General features: G+C 41.2%; 1 protein-coding gene and 1 long non-coding RNA gene across 2 annotated transcripts; both read left to right on the forward strand.

Moving 5' to 3' along the window:
* Window positions 1-1,002: 1,002 nt before the first annotated feature.
* hand2 (heart and neural crest derivatives expressed 2) lies at window positions 1,003-10,077 on the forward strand. Its single transcript, XM_079640425.1, has 2 exons — window positions 1,003-3,038; window positions 9,235-10,077. Exons 1-2 carry the CDS (start codon window positions 2,418-2,420, stop codon window positions 9,352-9,354), a joined length of 741 nt encoding a protein of 246 aa, XP_079496551.1. The 5' UTR covers window positions 1,003-2,417; the 3' UTR covers window positions 9,355-10,077.
* Window positions 10,078-22,003: 11,926 nt separating this feature from the next.
* LOC307030563 lies at window positions 22,004-23,965 on the forward strand. Its single transcript, XR_013805695.1, has 2 exons — window positions 22,004-23,003; window positions 23,378-23,965. It is a non-coding gene; the product is annotated as an uncharacterized lncRNA (long non-coding RNA).
* The last annotated feature ends 299 nt before the right edge of the window (window positions 23,966-24,264 follow it).

Below are 24,264 nucleotides of genomic sequence, written 5' to 3' on the forward strand. Positions count from 1 at the left end.
CTCTCTCTCTCTCTCTCTCTCTCTCTCTCTCTCTCTCTCTTTCTCTCTCTCTCTTTCTTTCTATATGATTTGTGTTGGATACACGACGGCTATATGATCATAACTGAGCTAATAGGCAGGGGTGTCAAACTCAAGGCCCGGGGGCCAAATCCGGCCCGCGACCTAATTTGATGTGGCCCGCAAGAGCTTGCAAAGAATATAATATGCAATACAATTGGTGTAATTGTTGAATATATACTTTCAATTATTTGCTCTAGACTTCTGCTTTCCGACGTAGTTATTTAGGAAGATATTACCAGATCTGATAATAATCCAATGCAGGGGCAACGATGTAATATAATACATTATTTAATATATATTATATATTTACATATGTATATTTATATAAATTGCAACCGGCCCTTTGAGTGCAACCATAATGCTGATGTGGCCCGGGATGAAATTGAGTTTGACACCCCTGTGAGGATCAGGAGTAAAAAGACTGCTTTGCACTGACAAAACGAGGAAAACGTGGCGGGATCTAAAATATGTCCACAGATTATTTCAGTGTTTCACAGCTCCGGACAAGCAGCGGGTCTTCTCTTCTCGCGGCAGCCGATGGAAAGGGATCGGAGGTCGGTAACAGGGTCAGCTGGAGACCGGCGCGGACCTACCGGCTGCGCGCTCATCAACCAACTCCTCACACCGAAAGCCTGAAACTAGCGTGTGTCCCTGCATCACACACTGGATTACATCGACAGTTTTAACCACGTTATAGCTAATTATTTTTGTAATAGTTATTATTATTATTATCCTACTATTGTTTTTATTATTATTTATTTATTTATTAGGCCTACTAGGATTTTCTCTATTATGACGTAAGGAGATATACCAACGAGCCCAAACGTGCTTTAGCCATCTTTACAACATGACGGCTCTCCGGTTTTCATCAGCTGTCGGACACATATTCACGGACCATGCAGGTTAGTTATAGGCTAATATTTAATAAACTACAACAGTAAATTATCATGTGAGTTCACTTTGAGGAAATGTAAAAACTGTGTGTCCTCAGCAGCTCTACAAATAATATTGCAATGGCATTTTGTAACAATATTATAGCATAGCCTAGGTGTTAAAGAAGATTTATAGATATGCGAACAATCTGACAGATTCCTAAGAAATTATAAATTTGAAAAACACAATAAATCCCCGGATTAGCAGGGCAATACAACTGATTTAAATCCAGAAGAATGACACCCTGCCACGTTGGCTGTCTGCAGCCTTCACCGTGACAAACCCGAGAAGACGCGGTGTTAAACTGCAAATCAAAATTAATCTGGCCTCAGATTCTCACGACATTGGCTAAAAACAGTTATTTTTTTATTATCAATAGAAATTATATCGTAGCTATATCCTACTTTACATTTTTCGTTAAAACATTTTAAAAATACCTATTTACATAATTAACAAATAAACCAACATTTACCACCGATAGCTACATACCGCCTGTGTTAGTCACTCTACATGTTAGAAGTGAGAACATTGTCATCCCATTTTATTCGGACTTTAGGTTAATTGTCGCTGTGTGAATGCGTGCGCGTGGCCCCGCGTGTGTGCGCGCGTGTGTGTGTGAGAGCAAGCAGGTCTACTTAGCAGGCCCATTGGCATTAAAGAGAAGTAAACAGCCCTTCAGACGGTGCCAGGAGTGGGGGGCGGTGGTCGCCATTGGTCTACAGATGCTGAAGTCAGTTTCTCCTCCCCGGTCGGAACGATGACGTAGTAAATCAGACACTCTCTCTCCCTCCCTCTCTCTCTCGTGCAGACAGGCTGGTTTTAGTCTGGCTCAGTGCAAACCGGTCAGTAGTGAGCCGGTGTCTGCCCGGACTGGTCCTGCCTTGCCAAACGGCTCTGAGGCTGCAGAGATTCCAGAGAGGATGAGAGCTGCAGAGGGAGAGAGGAATAGACTGTAAGAAATAAAGAGAGAGGAGGGATAACGCTGCTGAGACTTTATAAGAAGAGGAAGAGGAACAGTGTCCTAGAGGAGGAGCTGTGCACCGAGAGGCCGGAACAGAGCAGCGGGTCTGCTGCACGGAGCACCGGCCCGCACGGTGGGGCCTGGCCGGCTGAAGCTGGTAGAACCTTCAGGATGCGAACCTCTGCTCAGGACCCCCGTTAAATAGCGAGGAGAGTTACCGCAGAGAGAGCGGTGTGTCGGAGTGCGTGAAAGAGAGAGAGAGAGTGTGTGTGTGTGTGTGTGTGTGTGTGTGTGTGTGTGTGTGTGTGTGTGTGTGTGTGTGTGTGTGTGTGTGTGTGTGTGTGTGTGTGTGTGTGTGTGTGTGTGTGTGTGTGTGTGTGTGTGTGTGTGTGTGTGTGTGTGTGTGTGTGTGTGTGTGTGTGTGTGTGTGTGTGTGTGTGTGTGTGTGTGTGTGTGTGTCAGCATGAGTCTGGTCTCGGGCTTCCCTCACCACCCGGTCATGCACCATCACGAAAGCCACCACTACTCCCTGCACGCGGCGGCGGCGGCGGCGGCCGGTCGGTGTCACGAGGATACCGGGGCTCCTCCATACTTCACGAGCTGGCTGATAAGTCACGCGGATGTGTCTCCAACCGAGTACAGCCTCGCGCCCGGGTACAGCCCTGAGTACCATGGCAATAGCGGCGGCGGGTCCACCGGCGGCCTGGACCCCCACCATCACCACCACCACTACGGACCCGGCGCCTTGGTACCGGGGGCCAGCGCCATCTCAGTAAACGGAGCGGCAGTCGGTATGCACCCCCACACACTCCCCCGGCCCGTGAAGCGGAGACCCACGGCCAACCGGAAGGAGCGGCGGCGGACCCAGAGCATCAACTCGGCCTTTGCGGAGCTGCGGGAGTGCATCCCCAACGTGCCGGCGGACACCAAGCTGTCCAAGATCAAGACTCTGCGGCTGGCCACCAGCTACATCTCCTACCTGATGGACATCCTGGACAAGGACGGACAGCACGGGGACACGCAGGCGTTCAAGGCCGAGCTGAAGAAGACGGAGGCCCGGGAGGAGCGGCGGAAGAGAGAGGCGGTAAGACTGAACGAGCCCGTTTTCTATCATAACTCATTCAATAACTCCATAAGATTACATACAGCTCACACAGTCCGCTCAAGTCAGGCAGAGCCGAAACTACAGCAGGATGCAGAGGAGGAAAATGTTTTTTTGGGGAAGTGGAAAATATTGGGTTCTTGAATTAAAGGTCTTTTCTGAGCCTTTATATTCGGCAGGCCACAAGAGAACAGATGAGGGTTTATTAGTCTGTGATGATTAACACAGATAAACTAATGCCTAGCTTCAGTATAATATTGTTATTATTATTATTATTATTATTATTATTATCATGATTGTTATTATTATTGTAATTATTATTATTGTTATTATTATTATTATTATTATTATAGTGGGCCTTTTAGTCCCAATTTTTTAAGAAGTCAATAATAAAACGTTTAGCTTAAAAGGAGTCGTCCGGCTGCAAATATGCTCCCGTAGAGGCCAATAAGAAAAGCTACAGTGAGTGGAACAGAAACATTGATTCTGTTCATTGCCATTGACGTTTGCATCAGAAAAAAAAGTCATTAAAAAAATACATTTTAATCTGAAAATAGTGTGCGTAATCGTAGAACATATAACAGAGTTTAATATGGCTCAACTCTAATTTTAACATTTAAGATCACTTATTATCCACAACATGTATTTGTTCCTATTCAAATGTTTGTCTTTAGTGCAAATAAGAGCAGCGGGAACAAATTGTTCTAAAATAAAACATCAAGCCTTTTCAAATATGAAGCTGTTCAATGACTTGATCGGAAAGTAGCGTACAGGGCAGTTTTCTAAAGGTCAGCGGCCATCACTGCCTCTACATGTCCATGTTTAAACGAGGTTATTAAGAGAAGGAGAGTTCGTGGTGCCTTCATGAGCAGCCTGCAGTCCGCTGCACGGCGGAGCTCAGAGTGTGACACACTGCTTTAACTTCCCTTTAATGCTTTATGGTCTGCTCTCCCACTGTTAATATATCAGCACCATAACGACAAAGAAGCCACAATAAATACATTTCAAGTATCTCAATTTGCCGAGATTCACGAGCAATATGTATCTGATATATTTATTGAGGAGAAGCGTTTGAACAGCCAGCTCTCAGAAGGCTGTTTTACGCACTGGGTCAAGGCAGTGAGACGATGGAATGAATCACACACAAGGACATGTGGAAGCTGCTGCTCAGAGCTTTCAAAAGCTAGCTTAAAGTCCAGCTACACCGGAGAGAGGAGTGAAAGAGTGCGTATGGCCATGGCCCCATTTATGTGGGCGAGGATTTTTGAAGCTATGAAGCATGTCGGGTGACTGCTTAGGAGAGAGTCAACAGGAATATGAGTGTGTTTACCCTTTTTACAATTTACACGTAACTCCTTAACACTGGATTACTACCCGTAACACATATTGCATCCCCACACTATTGAACCATATAAACATATAGATTTTACACAATAATGGAAACGTGTGAATGATCAAGTCTCTGTAACAGTGCAGCCAGGAAAATAGTCCGCTATCCTCAGACAGAGTGGAGCCAGCAGGGGCCAGAACTATTATCATAGCAACACTTTGTGATGCTGGGGCCGCACAGACGGCTGGGGGATCCTCAGGACTGTGCATGTGCTGCCCATATATATATATATATATATATATATATATATATATATATATATTATGTATATGCAACTTTACAGCGTACCACAGAGGCTCAGATTTAGTGTTTGGAACAGCCGAGAGAGATTTAAAGCCTCACATTGCTATTTTATTTATAGTTCACCAACCTGCATAATTGTTTTATATTCTTAGAAAAATCATAATTTAGTTATTTATTTATTGCATTAGAATCAGTATTGAGTCGGGTATGTTTACACATACAAGGAATTTGCTGCAAACACTAACAACATGATGTTATTAGTTATATGAGAAGATCAAAAGTAGAAAGATTTTAAAAAGAAAAATATTTTATTCTGCAATTGTATATTGCAGACAAAATAAAGAGGATATTGTAAATGCAATATACCATTGTATAACAGAAGTCAGCATCAGTGACAATCTGCCTGTTGTTTTTGACATATTTATCTCATTATAAAGGCCTTCATCATCCCCTGATCAGAGCTAGTGTAGCTAACGGCCACACAGAGCAGGTAGAGCAGAATAGACTAGAAGAGAATTCAACAGAATAATCATTTCCTGTCTGTTGCCTGGTGCCTATAGGAAGTGTGGGACATAATTGAAGCCAGAGCCATTTTTCCTCACATTTCAAACTGCAATCACGAATAGAAGGATGTAGTGCTGTTAATAACTCATGTCAACTCTGTCATGAAACTCCAGTCCTGTCCCCATGCTTAGTGAGACAGTTGAATCAGAAATAAATCTCATATGTTGACAGAATTCCTAATTTGTTTAAACATCATTTTTATTCAGAGGACCATGAACCAGAGGAGTCACTGTGCAGTGTGATCCTCAGAGTAAGCCTTTAATGTTGATTATGCTCCTCAGTTTGCTCTCACATTAATGACTAAGTGGTTAACCCGAGTGAATTTAAAGTGTATTTAACAGGATGACCCTAAGCTAGCAAATAGGGGTGGGGGGTGGAGGTAATACACTTGGTCATTTCAGGATCCCCGAGTTTAGACTACACTCCAAGGGAGAATTAGGACGGAAGCTTTTTCATTTCCTTGATGTTTGGCTTTCTCCACCCTCTTGTATGTTGTGTGTTGCTGAGCTGTGGTCTGACTCAAAAAGGAACATGCAGTGTGGACTGCAGAGAGGCAGGACGCTGGTGGATTTAAACCAAGACTGTTGAACTAATTAAAAAGTATCTGCCTGATTTCAACCTTTACCTGAATTATTTATCACAAGTTAGGACAATCATTATTTGAAATGAGAGAGAAAATATAAGACTTGTCACATTATTAAATCATAGACTATAGGCGACAGAATGCATGTTTTACTGCATACATGTTCCTTTTGTTGCAGTGTGAATATTTCACTATATTTCTCTCTGTCATGATGGTGGCTTTTTGTTGTATATGTTGCATCATTTACTGGGACTGGAAATGATGTCACAAATAACGTCAAATCCGCAGTAAAGGGCGTGGAAATGATAAAAGACTGAAAAATAAATATTTGATGTTAAAATTAAAATCACATATACAACATCTTGATAGTTCAGAACAGTTTTATTAGTGAGAGATTGCATTAATCGTGAGCACATGATATTTATGTATTATACTTTATAAACGCTCAGTTAAACAGAATGAAATAATGAAAAGTAGAACAAGTGATTTAAACAATTAGACTTCAATTACATGAACATTTTAGATGTTTATCAAATCATTTTATGTAGGGGAAAAAATGACATTTTCTTATTATATAATTAAATATATAACGCTGACATGTCTAATAACATGAATGATAACACAACGCGCAGTGTAGATCCATAAGACTGTGTGTTGGTGCTGTCCTGAACTATTTTTTAGGATCCACTTTTATTCCACATCCATTTTCACTACATTCCATTATTGCTGTTCTTATTGCAACCCTCCTCATATTACAGTTTGACAGCACGATATGATCTAAGGAGATATGAAGAGCTGTATGCAGATCAAAAGCACACGGGGACGGGATGGATGTCTGATGGATGTGTGTATATCTTTGCAGTCATTTTACTGACACGATCGGCAGCACGCGCATTGTGTTGACCTTCTCTTTATTAAATCACCAGCACCCGGACAGTGTATTTTAAAGCTAACAATTGAAAGTGTAACAGTTTAACTCAAACTCAAGTTTTACTGCGTGTTTACACACATTTCTGTCAGAGCTCTCGGCTTCACTGCAGCTCTCTTTGATGGAACTCCATCTGACCTTTAAATGTGCGTTCTCGTTTCCATTGTGCAGTAAGGCCAAGTCAAAATCAATATTGCAGCATTAAGACACATTTAAAAACAATGCGCAGTGGTGACGAAATATTCATAATATTACGATACAAATAGCAAGGAAACCCTACATTTGAAAAACAAATCTAGACGTTAGAGTAAACGCACTTGAAATATGCTTTACCGAGTGTTGAATTATTGATTTACATAAGGCGGTATCAGGGCCTATGGGAGTTAAACTCTTTTAATGGGATGATCGGGTTCCATAAGAAGCCCTTTACTCTGATTTAAGACCAAATGTGACGGCGGCACGAGGCGCTGCTGCCGCGCTGTGCTATGTTGTGTGGCCGGTAACAAGGCGATATAACGCGGCACACTCTATGAGCTTTGAAGTTTAAAGAGAGATATGATGATTACTGCAGCATTGTGAAGATGTGAGCTCAGTGTCACAACATGAGTGACGCTCTGAGTGCAGTCATCGTTTCGTCAGGGGCTCAATGTCCACAAAATAACTCGCCGCTCAATAAATCCATTGTATAACATTTACAAATATTTAAATTAATTATTGGTTAATTTCAAACTCAGCACGGGCTGACTGTTATCAGCTCACAGCTTTGCTCAGTGTTTTCTTATTATTAGTGACAGAACCTCAGAACGTGTAAACGTCCTATTAGTGAAGGTAAAGAAATTACGACAATAACGTCTGCTAGCCTATATAGCATATATATATATATATATATATATATATATATATATATATATATATATATATATATATATATATATATATTATATGTGTGTAATATACATATATGATACATTACAGAAACCACAAGCCTTGCCAAACAGGCTCAGAAAAATAAGCTAATATCAAATCAATAATAATGATATTTTTTCAAACATTAAAAGATATATTTGGTCCTGTTCTACATGACATTATTCCGTTTATTTTACAATGTTTAAAGAAAATTATGCTATTGAAGAACATCCACATGAACACACACACACACACACACACACACACACACACACGCACGCACGCACGCACGCACACACACACACACACACACACACACACACACACACACACACACACACACACACACACACACACACACACAGGGACCTGCAGACATTTTGGGGGGCGGGAGCTCAAGTGAGAAAAAGGGCACTTAATAATCATTTATAAAAAAATGTTTTAAAACAAAAAGTTAAATAGAGTTGCAAATCTCTGACTTACTGAACAATTTATTTTAATACCCTCACACTCACGCAATTGTTTAATACTCAGCAGAATTCTACAAAATAATCAGCTAACACAGAGACAATGGTCTTCTTTAGTATTCACGACACACAAGAGCAGACAACAAACTAGAACAATTAATAGTTATTAAATGAGCAGCCAACAATCACAATTATGAAGTTACTGTTTATAAAAAGATCGTTTTTTCGTGTACTTGTACATTTTGTTATTTTGGTCTATTTTCCTTCCATATTTTCTTTCACTCTAATGGAAAGAAAACTTCCAAAAACACAAATAAATGGTGTTCGTTTTACTGCATGTCTGAATTTCTCTATAGATTTATAATCTGCATTTAAACATAACATTTCAGGGGAAAATACTGACTTAACATAAGTAACTATCTGGGGAAGTATGATGTGTTTTTTTGTTTGTTTTTAGTTTTATCCTTTTCACCTGCAATGCCTTGGTAACTGCATGCACATTAGTGCATTTTAATTAGGCCTAGTTAACGCCTACTTTGCATATCAATGTGGCGATTGTGATGACTTTATTAGATCCACATTTGACTGTATTCACTTTAAGTGTCTCCCCTTAAGTACAGTACATTAGCCTGTATGCCCATGATACATTGCCTTAGCTAAACCTTGATCTAACTTATCCATTAGCTAGTAGCCTACCTTCGTTAGGCCTACTTGTTTTTGTCTTTTGGCTAATTAGCTGTAACTCGAGGCACTGGCAGCTTAGTCATTTGTTCATCTCCACTCACTTTCAAACAAGTCAAGAAAAGCCGGCATAACATGGGACAGTAAAGTGGGAGGTGCTGCTACCTGTCTGTCTGGAGTGACTGCCGATGTCCGCACCGCTGTGCGCGAGACGTGGAGAGAGGAGTGTGACATGAACTCAGATCGGTATAATAACAATTATTTGTATTTAATCTATATCTCGTGACACAAACAGAAGTAAAGCGATCTCCATGGTGACAAAGGCTGCTGTAGTTCCTAACATGCGGTAGCCCATGGAAATATGATTTAGGAAATTGATCTGCATAATCGAAATAACTGTGATGGTGTGTCTGCAGGTGGAGATCCCCAAGACAGCACCCTCATCATCATCCTCCTCATCGTCAGCGGGAGATAAGAAAAGTAAAGGGCGGACAGGATGGCCCCAGCATGTCTGGGCTCTGGAACTCAAACAGTAGTCCCCCCTTAGTGATGGGACATTATTGACGCGCTCAGAGGAACTTTAATGGCCGTCATCATCATCTTCTTCAACATAATCTCCATCATCATCATCCTCGCTGCGGACCTCCAGGCTGCCCCCCACCCCCTCCTTCCGGAGTGACAGACCCAGGAGGGGAGTATGCCTACCTCATAGAACATCAGATTAGTTACCAAGTTCGATTCATTTTTTATTTGAAGACCTTAATCGAAAAAGAAAACACAATAAACGAATACCATTCCTCAAACGGCAATATTGTAAATATTTGGTCAATCAGCACTTATTCTTCTATGTCCGGACATCCTGAGGGCACGTGCGCTCTGTGCTGATGGGATGCATTCAAAAGAGTGGTGTGTAAAACCTCTGAGGTGTGCTTCCTTAGAGATAGCACTGAAGATACCCACAGACACACAAACAGAGACACACACACGTGGTTTTGACGTGCTCCCTGCTTTATTTAACGTAATATATTTATGTGCAACTCTCACTCTCTCTCTTTCTCTCTCTCTCTCTCTCTCTCTCTCTCTCTCTCTCTCTTTCTTAACGTCACAATGATGACGACATATCTATGTTGTGGTGTGAAAATGTGGTGGGGGTCTAAATAATGCTTTTTGTGGGATGTAAACAGTGTCATGAATTTAATAAACCACCACCTGGTTACGTTACTGTGCGGTTTCTTCCTTGAGCTGGTCAAACTGCAGCTTCATTCATATTAATGAATAATTCAGAAGTAACTATTTTATTTTCACTTCAAAAGGTGTTTGTTACATTATTATTACATGTCACTTGTTAGACGCTTTTATCCAAAGCGACTTACATACTCAGTACTGTGGGCAATCCCCACAGGAGCAGTTTGGGCTGAAGAGTCTTGCCCAGGGACACAACGACATATTGACTGCAGTGGGGTTTGAACCTGTGACCCCTGATCCGAACACCAACACACAACCCACTGCACCACACGCCTCCCCATTTGTTGTTCAGCATGTGAATGGGGCTCCCTATTGTGAAGGTAACGCACACATAACCTAACCCTCTTGAGTTCTGGCTTTCATGTCAATGGTTTGCAGGAAAACAGACATCATTTATTTTTGCTGAAGTATAATTAATATTACCTTCTTCTTTGTCACCTCAGGATTTCCATTATTTAAAATGTTTAAACCACCTTTTTTACTTTTTAAATGTTATACATATTTACAAATAACATTTAAAAGTATGAACTAATGAAAAACTATTTTACTTTTGAAATAAAATAATAATTTTGTCTTAACTGACCATAACTCAAAAATATTTTTTCTTCTGTTTATCATTGGAGTAGGCTACACACATTTTTTACAGCAATATTAATAATTTAGATATCATCCCTTAAATGCCTGACAACCTATTTCAGAGTCATAGCATTCATAAGAAATGAAACTGCTTATTGCGTCCCTCCACCAGAACTCTATGAACGTCCATATTGGTTCATGCTTTTTGTTAATAGAGAGGCGAAGTCCCGCCCATCTACTTCTGACCCATGGGACCCCGGAAGCGGAAAATTATACATTGAAGTCAATGGAGAGAGAAAAGTAATCTTTCGATCCCGTTTGAATTGTGCCACGAATGACAAATATGATGTTTGTCAAATTAAAAGAACCTTTTGCAAGTCAAAAAAATAAAAATGTGTCGTAAAACTCTGAAATTACACATTTTGTTGTGTGAAACCGCTCAGTGAACTACAGGTCTCTGGTCAAGCACAATACGCGTCACCATCACAAACATGGCCGTCACGTTCGCAAATTTCACCTGTTTCTTTCAGAATGAGGCGAAAAAGTATAAAAGGAGGTGAAAATCACTACAAGTCTGGGCATGTTGAGAGCTGTACATACACGAAAGGGGAGTTAGTTGGTTCTGTAAGAGCCAGCATGCGGGACCGGCTTTACAAGGTTTCAGTGAGTAATATGAGTGCAATGTTTAACGTTAATGTCAGCTAGCTAACATTAGCTAACAAGGTAGACTAACGTGTTTTGTTTTAGCAAATAGTTTTCTCCTTAAGAACTTTGTGGTCTCTGTGTATGCTGTGGATAACATTAGTGTTCACAAGAACAAGATACACTCCCGTGTTTTGTTTTAGTTGCTCTTCAGATTGAAGCGGCCAGTTTAATATTGACTATATGTGTGATCTCCTTTTTACATCTCGTTGTGTCATTTGAGTTTATTTGCTGTGTGTAGATTCAAGGATTTTGGTTATCTTGTCAATTTGTTTGGTTATCAGGCACAGCTGTGTGTGACTCCCTCTGGTACACTGGTATGTGTTTTCCTAATGTATTGAGCATGGATTAATTAATAAACTACACACTGACTCTAGATCCTGACCAAATCCTTTTTTGTTGATCAAATGTTTTTCAAAAATGTATTGTATATTATATAACAGCTGCACATCACAGACCGGAGTCTCTGCTACTGTGGACCACGAAGGAGGCGATCATCATCCCCATCCCCAAAGACCCTGCATGGCATGGAAATCTCCTCCTCCTGGAACAATTCTACACCCAGCATATGTATATGCTGTGTTGGCCAGTAGAGAGGAGGACATTTAAATAAACATACTCTTAACACCCTCGGACTCTGCGTTGTGTTTCGTATGTGTGATGGGGTGTTATGCAGAGGCGAGGAAAACAGGACACAGCAGATTGGGATTGTGGTGGAGATGCTGAGCAGTTATTTAATTGTTGCATGTAATTATTTTTATACTGTGTGCTTCTTAGTTATTCCATCTTTTGCTTTAACATGGATCTGTATGTAACTCTATATTTACTTGTTATCTACCACACTTCCTTCTACATCATACACCATCATTTTACATGGTGTATAGGATATATATATTTGTATACATATCTGTAAATTGTATAATTTTATTTTTCGCATTTGGGATTTCTCTTTTGTCCACTCAATACCTTTCTCTTTTCCATGTGGAAAATGGCAGCTGCATATTCTGCTTTTCTCATCTGGCTCCCTGTCTGCTCGTCTACAATGAGAAAATTATATGATTAATTACTAATAATCATTTAAACCTGTTATTACCAATATTTCACAAATTCTTCATGTAAACTTAAGAGCACAGCTGTTTGCTGAGTATGTCAACTTTGCTTGGTTCATCTTACTGGGGGCAGCTACATGGATGTCAGTGCAGTCCACAATAATTTTGCAGCTGAAGGCAGAATGAATTTATTATTGACTCAGAATGAAGCACAACTTCATGTCATACAATACATTGACTTTATTTGTAATTGTGTAAAAAAATATGAATATTGATTAGCAAGCAGGACCTGCAGGAACAGAGAATGGTGATGGATGGAGCTGGAAGAGAGAAAACAGATCAACTTTATTATCGGATATTAAAAATTCAATTTCAAAACAAGTTGCCGCTCCTACAGTTTTCTAGTATGTAAAGATGATTTCACATGACCAATGCAAAATATCACACTCAATACATGTGTGTCTCTGGGGGGTGCATTGTGCCTTTGATGTATATAAATAATATACCATAACCAAATACTATTACGTACAGTGGAAATCAGGTTGCCAGAGCAGGTCAGTTCAGTGTGCTTGTTCCTCAGGGTCTCAGCAGTTACAGGTGAGGTAAAGAAAATAAAAGAGAAAAAGTTCAGTAACAACACTTTAAAGTAACAACACTGAATAATTATCTCTTTTAATAATTTTCTCTCAGTAATCACTCAACTACTGTCTTTCCAACAAACAGATTGACTCACTCTCACTCATAGGCGAAGTTTGGGGGGGTTCCCGGGGTGCCCGGCACCCCCTGGTGGCCGGAGTCTTTTTTTTTTTTTTTTAGTTATGATGTACAGATAGTAGGTGGCCTAGATAAATATAACTCTGGAACGCTATATCAATAAATGCAAACTCAATAAACATAATACATTTAAATCCACAAACATATTGTCTCAGTGTGTACTGCTGTGAGAGACAGAACATTACTCAAAAATGAGTCTACACAGACGATCTGTGCAGCTGCTGCGCCCTCACACGCTGCACGCACATGCGCACTTTGAGCACTCAAATTCAGACAAGTCGAGTCTGCCAGCCGCCAAAACCTGACAGGAGAAGACTAAAAAAATGGATATACGCTGGTTCTTCGCAACCAAAACAACTCCAGTTTCGGATTCAAGTTCCAGCGCCACCGTTGCTGCCACCCAAGCTGCACCTGCTCCGGACCCGCCAGTCCCGCCTCGCCCGTCGACCAGCCACCACATCTTGGCGCCGGTCGGCACCGCAGCTCCCGCCGCTTGCAATCCCTGTGAGACAGCCTCTGATGGCGGTCAACTTCCCAGTGACCTAGGAGATAAAAGTGTGGGCCCCAAACAGCCAGTGCTTCCCGTTTTCCCAAGACACAAAATTGGAGATAGAAATCGTTGCTTTTCTGCATTCTTTTATAACAAGCATCCGTGGCTGGAGTACTCGGTTTCAAGGGACGCAGTGTTTTGTTTTTGTTGCCGCCACTTTTCCAAGGAGATTGGAGAGGAGGAAGACACACTAGCTAAACAAGGCGGGCGATATTGGAGTAAGCTAACTGAGAGGCTGATAAAGCATAGCTCTTGTGAAAAACACAAGGCCTGCATGAGACTGTGGGAGGGCTACAAGGAAACTGAAAAGCATGGATCTGTCAGAGTCCACTTGTCAACCAGTCACCAGAACACAGTGGATAAAAACAGGGAGTATTTGACAAAGGTCGTGGATGTCGTTAAGCTGCTGTCTCAACTGGGCCTCCCTTTCCGTGGACATCGGGAAATACAATGGAGAAAAAAGGAAATACAAGAAAATAAAAATGAAAAAAAGCACACAAATACAGTCGATACAGAAACAGATAAAAGCAAGCCGGATGATGATGATGAAACAAAGGGAAACGTTTTGAGTCTGTGCGACTTCCTCGGCAAGTATGACCCAAGTTTCCACAAAATGCAGGATGAGAAGTACTTTAATTGTACAAGCCCAGATTTTCAAAACGAGGTCATCTCTTTGTGTGCAGAGCTAGTCAGAGAGGAAATAGCAAATGCAGTGCGTGAGACTGCTTTTTTCACGGTTATCGCGGATGAGGCCAAATCATCAAAGTCTGAACAACTGTCTGTGTCTATCAGATATGCAGAAAAGCTACAGGTTAAGGAGCGATTAATCTGCTTCATTGACTGCTCTGCCTCCCGAGATGCTGCTGGGATTGTTGAGGGTATCAAGAAGGGGTTGGAGTCATGTGGACTGCAGGACGTCCCAATAGTCACACAGTCATATGATGGGGCCTCAGTTATGTCTGGGCATTTAACTGGAGTGCAGCAGCGTATCAAGGAAGATTACCCTTTGCCATCTACGTACACTGCATGGCCCATAAACTTAATCTGGTGCTGGTGGAATCATGCACAGTCAACAGAGACATCAAAGTGACGTTAAATGTTATTGATAAGCTGTACTCCGTGTTTTCAGAACCAAGCAACCACCACAGGTTTCTGGCGATGCAGAAAACACTCGAGATGAAGGCAAAGGAAATTGGGCAACCAGTGACATGCGTTGGGTGAGCAAATGGCGATGCGTCTTTGCGGTTAAATCACATTATGTGCCTATCACTACGCTGTCTGAAGGAGATGGTGGATGAAGGAGAGAAATGGTCAGTGGAAGCAAGTGGGTTGTATAATCACATGACCACACCTGGCTTCATCGCCTGCCTCATTATCCTTGAGGACCTACTGCGGGTTGTGCACGTTGTTCACAAGAAACTTCAGTCCAAATCCACAACACTTGCAGATGCTGCCTCCACGATCAACAGTCTGAGAGCACACTTGAGGGAACGCAGAGGAGAGGAGGAAGGTTGGCAAGACATATGGAGCCAGATCAAGCAGTTTGGCGAGGACGTCGGCATGCCAGTTGCCACTGCAGAAAGTGACCCCCCCTCCATGGCAAAGCGAAAAAGAAGTTCAAGACCCCCCTTGTCGCTTTACCAGTATGTAGTGGGGGCCACACTTGGGCAGCGCCAACGAGATGAAAGGAATGAGGAAATAGACGGACAATTTGAGGCTCACGCCATCTACTGTCATTTATATCTCCCTGTGCTGGACAATATGATGGCCGAGTTGGACAGAACGGTTTTCAGGTGAAGCCATGGAGCTTGCAGCGGCATGTGATGCTGTGATAAAGTGTGAGAAGAAAGGCATTGAACCACTTCTGAGAAAATATGCAAGCCTCAAGATCGTCCATCCACAGCTGGTGACAGCAGAAATGGACCTGATAAAATGTGCTGTCCAATCTCCCATTAACCTGAAGGACCTGCAAAACGAAGTGAGCAAGGAGAGCTATCCAAACTTCTTCCCATTACTCCAGCTTGCACTGACACTGCCCATTGGATCAGCGACATCAGAGAGAAGTTTCTCAGCAATGAGGAGGATCAGAAACTGGCTGAGAACTACAATGATCCAGGAGAGATTTTCTGATCTGGCCCTGCTGCACATTGAGGGAGATTTGACTGCAAAACTGTCAGTTGAGAAGATAGTGGACATCTATGCCAGTCGGAAAAAGAGGCGCCTGAATGCTTCACTAGGTAAGCCGTTCATTCAAATTATTTCGTTTTGTTGAGCTTAAATGCGTGATTGCGCAGCATCTGCATTCGGGGATAGCCAGCTGCAGTAAGCAGCAGACACCGCTCCACGCTCAAACCAAAATCCTCCAAATCCTCCCGTTTGCGTTGTGCTCACATGCTTCGGTCCTGCTAGCGGCCGCTGCTGACAGTTGTGGGGCAGAGACGCTGAATGCATGGAGATCATAATCACTAGATGACGGTGAACAAAAGTCATTACTTTGTTAGTTGGCTTTGTTTTTCATCGCTGAAATTAGGTCAAATGTGATAAAACTGCTGTGCTTATATCCTACAGTTATTAGTTAGTATGCTATACAGTTCATTAAAAAGTGTGTGAGCATTGGGGAACATTGATCCTACAGACCTCTGTGTTATAGCCTAATTATAGCAGCAGTATGTGCCGCAGCAGCCGTTTTATTTTGCGGCGAGTTCGCTGCCATAGTAATTTCATCTATTGGGCATATTAGTTTTGAAAACACACCTGCAGTAGCCTGTAGGCTATCCTGATCAATTTTCATGTATGAATCCTTGTGTTGCAGCCTATAGCTATACATTACATTTGTAGTTATTTTTTGGCACCCCCAACCTTAAGTTCAAACTTCGCCCATATGCTCTCACTATCATCACAATGAAACACGTCCAGAAGAATGTCATGCAAAGCTGCCTGCCTTCCTTCCTTCGACTCTCCCTGAACTGCCTGATCTTTTAATGGTCAATGTTAACCATTTGTGCAGATAGCATTAAGTAGAAAAGATCGCTGATACTAATGTGGGGTTAGCCTACCTCCCGCCCCCTTAGCACCTGGTGGAGGGGGCGATAGGCTACTCTTCAAATGTTTCACAAAATACTTACCATCATGAATACTCTTACTGTTTAACATTTCGGTTTACTTCGTGTTAAGGCTAATACAAATGACAAGGCTAAGTAATGTAATATAATGCTAACTAACATGCTCGCTACTAGCTAGGTAGCTAACTTGACTATGTTCCATGCAAAACATGTATATTACCTGATATGTTTGGTCCAACGACTCCTGGTCCTTTCATCAGACGGGAAGCGATAGAACGAACGAGGGACTTCGCCTCTCTATAGAGAGGCGAAGTCCCTCCCCTTCCGGGAGCCTCCATGGGACCCCGGAAGCGGAAAATTATACATTGAAGTCAATGGAGAGAGAAAAGTTATCTTTTGATCCCGTTTGAATTGTGCCACGAATGACACATATGATGTTTGTCAATCTTAAACAATCATTTCCATGCAAAAAAAGTCACAGTTTGTCGTAAAAATGCTGAAATATAAGACTATGAATAATACGCAACTAGAAAGACTACAAATCCCAAATGCATTCTGGGTCGCGTAAGTGATGTCATAGGCGATAATGCTCCAAGACTGGTTGTGACTCGCAAAGCAAAGAGGAAGAAGAAGACTGATTTATTCCCTCCAATAAATATAAGAGATTGCTCCAATAAATTCACTTTTACAAGATGCCTGTGTGCTTTGTACGAGGTTGTAATCACAAAAGAGATCATACCACTTGCTCGTTCTATCGCTTCCCGTCTGATGAAAGGACCAGGAGTCGTTGGACCAAACATATCAGGTAATATACATGTTTTGCATGGAACATAGTCAAGTTAGCTACCTAGCTAGTAGCGAGCATGTTAGTTAGCATTATATTACATTACTTAGCCTTGTCATTTGTATTAGCCTTAACATGAAGTAAACCAAAATGTTAAACAGTAAGAGTAGTCATGATGGTAAGTATTTTGTGAAACATTTGAAGAGTAGCCTATCGCCCCCTCCACCAGGTGCTAAGGGGGCGGGAGGTAGGCTAACGCCACATTAGTATCAGCGATCTTTTCTACTTAATGCTATCTGCACAAATGGTTAACATTGACCATTAAAAGATCAGGCAGTTCAGGGAGAGTCGAAGGAAGAATATTCGAAGGAAGCTGACATACTCAACATACAGCTGTGCTCTTAAGTTTACATGCAGAATTTGTGAAATATTGGTAATAACAGGTTTAAATGATTATTAGTAATTAATTATATAATTTTCTCATCGTAGATGAGCAGACAGGGAGCAGATGAGAAAAGCAGAATATGCAGCTGCCATTTTCCACATGGAAAAGAGAAAGGGCCAAGTGTATTTGAGTGGACAAAAGAGAAATCCCAAATACGAAAAATAAAATTATACAATTTAGATATGTATACAAATAAATACATATCCTATATACACCATCATGTATAATGATGGTGTATGATGTAGAAGGAAGTGTGGTAGATAACAATTAAATATAGAGTTACATACAGATCCATGTTACAGCAAAAGATGGAATAACTAAGAAGCACACAGTATAATAATAATTACACGCAACAATTAAATAACTGCTCAGCATCTCCACCACAATCCCAATCTGCTGTGTCCTGTTTTCCTCCCCTCTGCATAACACCCCATCACACATACGAAACACAACGCAGAGTCCGAGGGTGTTAAGAGTATGTTTATTTAAATGTCCTCCTCTCTACTGGCCAACACAGGGAGCATATGCTGGGTGTAGAATTGTTCCAGGAGGAGGAGATTTCCATGCCATGCAGGGTCTTTGGGGATGGGGATGATGATCCCCTCCTTCGTGGTCCACAGTAGCAGAGACTCCGGTCTGTGATTTGCAGCTGTTATATAATATACAATACATTTTTTTGAAAAACATTTGATCAAAAAATAAGGATTTGGTCAGGATCTAGAGTCAGTGTGTAGTTTATTAATTAATCAATGCTCTCTACATTAGGAAAACACATACCAGTGTACCAGAGGGAGTCACACACAGCTGTGCCTAGATAACCAAACAAATTGACAACAGGGATGCAAACTCATCAGGTATGAAAAAGGTGACAAGGATCCGAGCCCCCTGACCCCACAGAATATCGGCTTTAAAATGAGGAATAACAGAGGATTTTAGCAGTCAGAACAACTAAAGCAGCAGTGTTAATATTAACAGAAACGCCATAGAGTCACATCTAATAGAAATATATAAAAAGCATTTATTTTAATTGTGTAGCAGTCAGTTAATAATTTTGGCAGCACTGTTGAGCATTTTGAAAATGTATTTTCAGGCCTCTGTGCAAGGCTTAGTCTTTCTATCTTTATAGCCACTGGTGTAAAGTAACTAAGTTCATAAACTCAACAAGTACTGTACTTGGGCACAATTTTGAGATACTTGTACTTTACTTAAGTATTTCAATGTTTTGCTACTTTGTACTTCTACTCCACTACAGTTCAGAGGTAAATGGTTTACTTTTACTCCACTACATGTACGTAATACCTTTAGTTACTTTACAGATGTGGATGAATGATGTGAAATATAATCAAGTGTTAAATCAGTCTTTAGTTCCACCTGGAGTAAATCCAAAAGCTACCCTGCAGTATACAAAGTCATTCAGACTAGCTGCACCTTTACCAGCTTTGAGAACACTTTCATGATCAATCATTATAAAACGTATCATATTATTCTGAAATGGACCAATCTGCAAAATGACTACTTTTACTGTCGCTACTTTCACTATATTTTGATAATAATACTTTTCTACTTTTACTTGAGGAAAATTTGGAATGCAGGACTTTTACTGTAACAGAGTATTCCTACACTCTGGTACTTCTACTTTTACTCAAGTACAAGAACTGAGTACTTCTAATTTTAATCAATTACAAGATATATACTTATACCACCTCTGTTTATAGCCTATGAAAAAAACGATTCGAAAACGAAGGCTAAAGCTAACGTTAGCAGAAAGTGACAATGTATGCTAGTTAGCTAGCTCAACGATAATATTGCGACGGGAAAAAAAAACTTTTCAGTGCACATCACGCTCTGCCGCTCCGACAGGGAGCTCTATTGTGAACACCTGAACGGCCCGTTCTAACAGCTGTTCACCAGCGGTCCAGTCTGTGCCACAGGGACTCCGGACGCACAGTTAATATTAACGAACGCACCGTAGGTAATGTAGCTGCTGAAGCTAGACCATCATCGCCGAGCAGCAGAGGCTTATTATACATCATGAGCAGAGCCGACAGGCAGGAAGACTCGAGCACACAGCTCGCGCTTCATTATAATATATATAAAAAAAGCTCGCGGCCGCACATTAATCCGGGTCCCAGACCCCCTCCCATACCCAAAAAATATTTTTATTGCAGATCTACAGGAATCACAAAAACGACCTATTTTGGATTCAAAACGGAGAATTTCGCCGAAAGGTGACAAGTTTGCATCCCTGGACAAGATAACCAAAATCCTTGAATCTACACACAGCAAATAAACTCAAATGACACAACGAGATGTAAAAAGGAGATCACATATAGTCGATATAGAACTGGCCGCTTCAATCTGAAGAGCAACTAAAACAAAACACGGGAGTGTATCTTGTTCTTGTGAACACTAATGTTATCCACAGCATACACAGACACCACAAAGTTCTTAAGGAGAAAACTAGTTTCTAAAACAAAACACGTTAGTGTACCTTGTTAGCTAGCTGACATTAACCTTAAACATTGCACTCATATTACTCACTGAAACCTTGTAAAGCCGGTCCCGCATGCTGGCTCTTACAGAACCGCTCCCTTTCGTGTATGTACAGCTCTCAACATGCCCAGACTTGTAGTGATTTTCACCTCGTTTTATACTTTTTCGCCTCATTCTGAAAGAAACAGGTGAAATTTACTAACGTGACAGCCATCTTTGTGATGGTGACGCGTATTGTGCGAGACCAGAGACCTGTAGTTCACTGAGCGGTTTCACACAAAAAAAATTGTAACTTCACAGTTTTACGACACATTTTTATTTTTTTGACTTGCAAAATGTTCTTTTAATTTGACAAACATCATATGTGTCATTCGTGGCACAATTCAAACGGGATCGAAAGATGACTTTTCTCTCTCCATTGACGTCAATGTATAATTTTCCGCTTCCGGGGTCCCATGGGTCGGAAGTAGATGGGCGGGACTTCGCCTCTCTATTGGAATGAATGGTGAAAGAGGCGTAGAAACACTACGTCCTACGTTGTGGACCAACGTAGTTATTATATGTTTTTTTGTGAGACTTATTTTAGTTAATTTTCAGTCGCCATCGATCATCTTAAGATAAGACAAGATAAGATATACTTTATTGATTCCAAGTTGGGAAATTTTTTTGTTACATTAGCATCAGTGGCGGCTGGTGGAAAATATTTTTGGTGGGCCTATGGAAATTATTTTCTTTTTAAATATGGAAGTTAAATGCATCAACCGAGTGCACTTTGAGAGCAAAATGAATTTATGGTAAACAGATTTTCTTTTTCTTTTACAAATCACTCACCTTTATAACTGTAGGCCTATTCTTGTTTTACTGTCATATAGTATTTCATAACTGTTTTTTATTTATTCTCATAAATGGTGACCAAAATGTTTGAGACCCACTGAGATAACTAGACTAAAGTTAACTATCTAAACACTCAAGAGTCCCTTACCTCACTGAGCTGTAGTTATCGCTCAGTCTGACAGGACAGAGCTCTCCCTTTTCCTTGTTTTAGAAACAGCTTCTAATATCCGTGAGCACAGCTAGCTAACCAGATGCTAACAACAACAATGCAAATAGTGAGTTTGGTAGAAATATACTGTATAATACTACATTTATTGAAGATTTTACATTATAAATATTCCCCAAAATTATTCAAAAGAATATTCTTCCAAACTCCTTGCTGTAGTATGACACACAGGAGACTATTAATGTGTGTAGTGAGTTTGGTAGTAATAAGCTGTACAATAGTGATTGAATATTATTGTATTCTCTTTTTTCGAAGTTGCACTTTGCTGACGGTCCCTGAGCACTCGTTTCTTCTCCAGCTGCGGATAGAGACCTACGGAGCCCTGGAGGGTTCATAGAGAGAAAAATAAATAAAACATCGCCACGCTTTATTCACTCGTGCGCACGAGTGAATAAAGCGTGGCCTCAATTTAAATTGATTAGTTTTATGAAGAATATGTCCGGTCGCCAGGGCGTGCGTGTGTGTGTGTGTGTGTGTGTGTGTGTGTGTGTGTGTGTGTGTGTGTGTGTGTGTGTGTGTGTGTGTGTGTGTGTGTGTGTGTGTGTGTGTGTGTGTGTGTGTGTGTGTGTGTGTGTGTGTGTGTGTGTGTGTGTGTGTGTGTGTGTGTGTGTGTGTGTGTGTGTGTGTGTGTGTGTGTGTGTGTGTGTGTGTGTGTGTGCGCGTGCGCATTTGTTTATGATAGTGTTGTTCGTTCAGGTGCACTCCGGCAGGACTATAGCACTACATCGAGATTAAGATGAAACAAATGTATTTCACTTGGGAATACACATATAACTATGGAGAACCAGATTTGTGTAAATTACTGTTCGTGGTAATTTCAAAACAAATGCCGGTGATGTCGGATACACACAAACACACCGAACACGCACACACAGAGCGGAGCTGAGCACAAAGACACACATCATGCGCCCCGGTGACAGGACATCTCCTTCATAAAACGAGGGGGAATACTCTGGTAGTTCGATGTGTGTAGAGGTGTGTGTGGTTAAACGTAGCAGCCTCGATCTCTATTCAGCGGTTCTAATGAAGGGGAACACAGTGAAGTAACCAGTAAAAGGCACAGGTCTTTGCAGCTGGTGCTGCTCTTCTCAGATTCTGTTGAGTTACACGTTACTGCCTCCAGGGGGGTATACTACGAAGCAGGATTTTCGTTTAGCAAGATAACTTCTGGGATTTCCGGCACCACGAAGCTGGTTCACTTTTTAGCAGGCTAGATCTCCATGGTGACTTATCCTGGAACATAGTCTGTGCTCCGAAGCAGAATAGGTTCCACGCAGCGCCGTATAGACTGAGAGTTATGTCATCTCCGTTCACTCCAATGGACCACTTTTTTACAGCTATGGCGGATCGTGGAGCCTCTCAATCGTTCCCCGGAAGTTAGCGCCAAGGCTAGCAGCGCAGTAGAGTTGCAGCATAATAGACCGTTCGTGACGGACTTTTGAAAGGTAAGAAGAAGTTTAAAGATTTATATTGCGGATATTATCAGTACATCTGATTCAAATTAAAGGATGTCAGTGGGTTATCCCTAAATTAGTAGATTTAGGGAACGTTTACAGATAACAGATAAAGCTACCGGATCAAGTTAGCAGCACACGTTGAACAGCCTTTTAATTGTAAATTCCGTTCTCTTAATGTCATTTCGTCCAACATTGTTGAATTAGAGAAGAGGGGCTTATAAACGGGATTGTATGCGGGGGTGGAGGGAGTTAAATATTAGATAAATATAAAGTTTGGTGCGTGTAAGAGTGAGTGTTTTTAGCAGAGCCATATTGTGTCCTTGTGATTATGTTGATTATTACCTGTCTGTATTATGTTGCAGCTCAGCTGATTTTGGATTGATGTCAAAGGGAGAGGGACTTAAGTGAGAATGAAAACACAAGGTAAGTTTAATACTACTGTTTTATATAAGTAAGCATACTAAACATGTATTCTATCACTGTATTATATAAGTAATCTTGTTAGTAACCTACTGTATGGCAGGTGGAGGGGCAGTGATGTTACAGGTGGAGGAGCAAGACTGCAAACTCACAAGACAGAGAAATCAAAGTTTGTTCTCCAGAGAAGAGGTTGATTTCACTTCAATTTTTTATTTCATATTTCCTAAAGATGTATGATGCCATTTGTCATACTTTGTTAAACTCACAAATAATAAAGTTCCATAACTTCAGTTGGGAAAAAAGACCACACCTTATCTCCCCAAGGCAATTTCCCATCCAATAGGTGTGCTATATAGGTGTGTATAACCCTTTCTCCTGTCTGTTACTCCCTCTTTCAGCACAAGAACCAGAGGGGGATTCAATGGAGCCTGAATACCTGCATTGAGACCCTCACCCTGCACCCTGAGTCTCAACTCTGTGTTTTTCAAGCCTTTCCCTGTTTTTTTGTATTAAACAAAACATTAAGCTTTCCCAATGGTGTGGTTTCGTTTTGTGAAAAAGTGCAAATGCAGTGTTTGTATATAATTACCTCACATATTTTTTTGCTGTTGGTCGTGAAATTGCTCCTGCTGACTTGAGCCAGCCATGTTTCCCTCCGCTCTGTGTCAGTGGGGAAGCCGTACATTCATACTCCTTTCTCGGAGCGATTTGAGCATCCCCAGGCAGCACAGCAAACCATTGTGGCGACTAGGAGGCAGCACAGCAAACCAGGACAACACGGAGGAAAAGGCACAGACAAACTGCATGATATGCTATTCAATTTTTTATT

The sequence above is a fragment of the Notothenia rossii genome (genome assembly GCF_949606895.1).
Source record: "Notothenia rossii genome assembly, chromosome: 1".
Taxonomy (NCBI): Eukaryota; Metazoa; Chordata; class Actinopteri; order Perciformes; family Nototheniidae; genus Notothenia; species Notothenia rossii.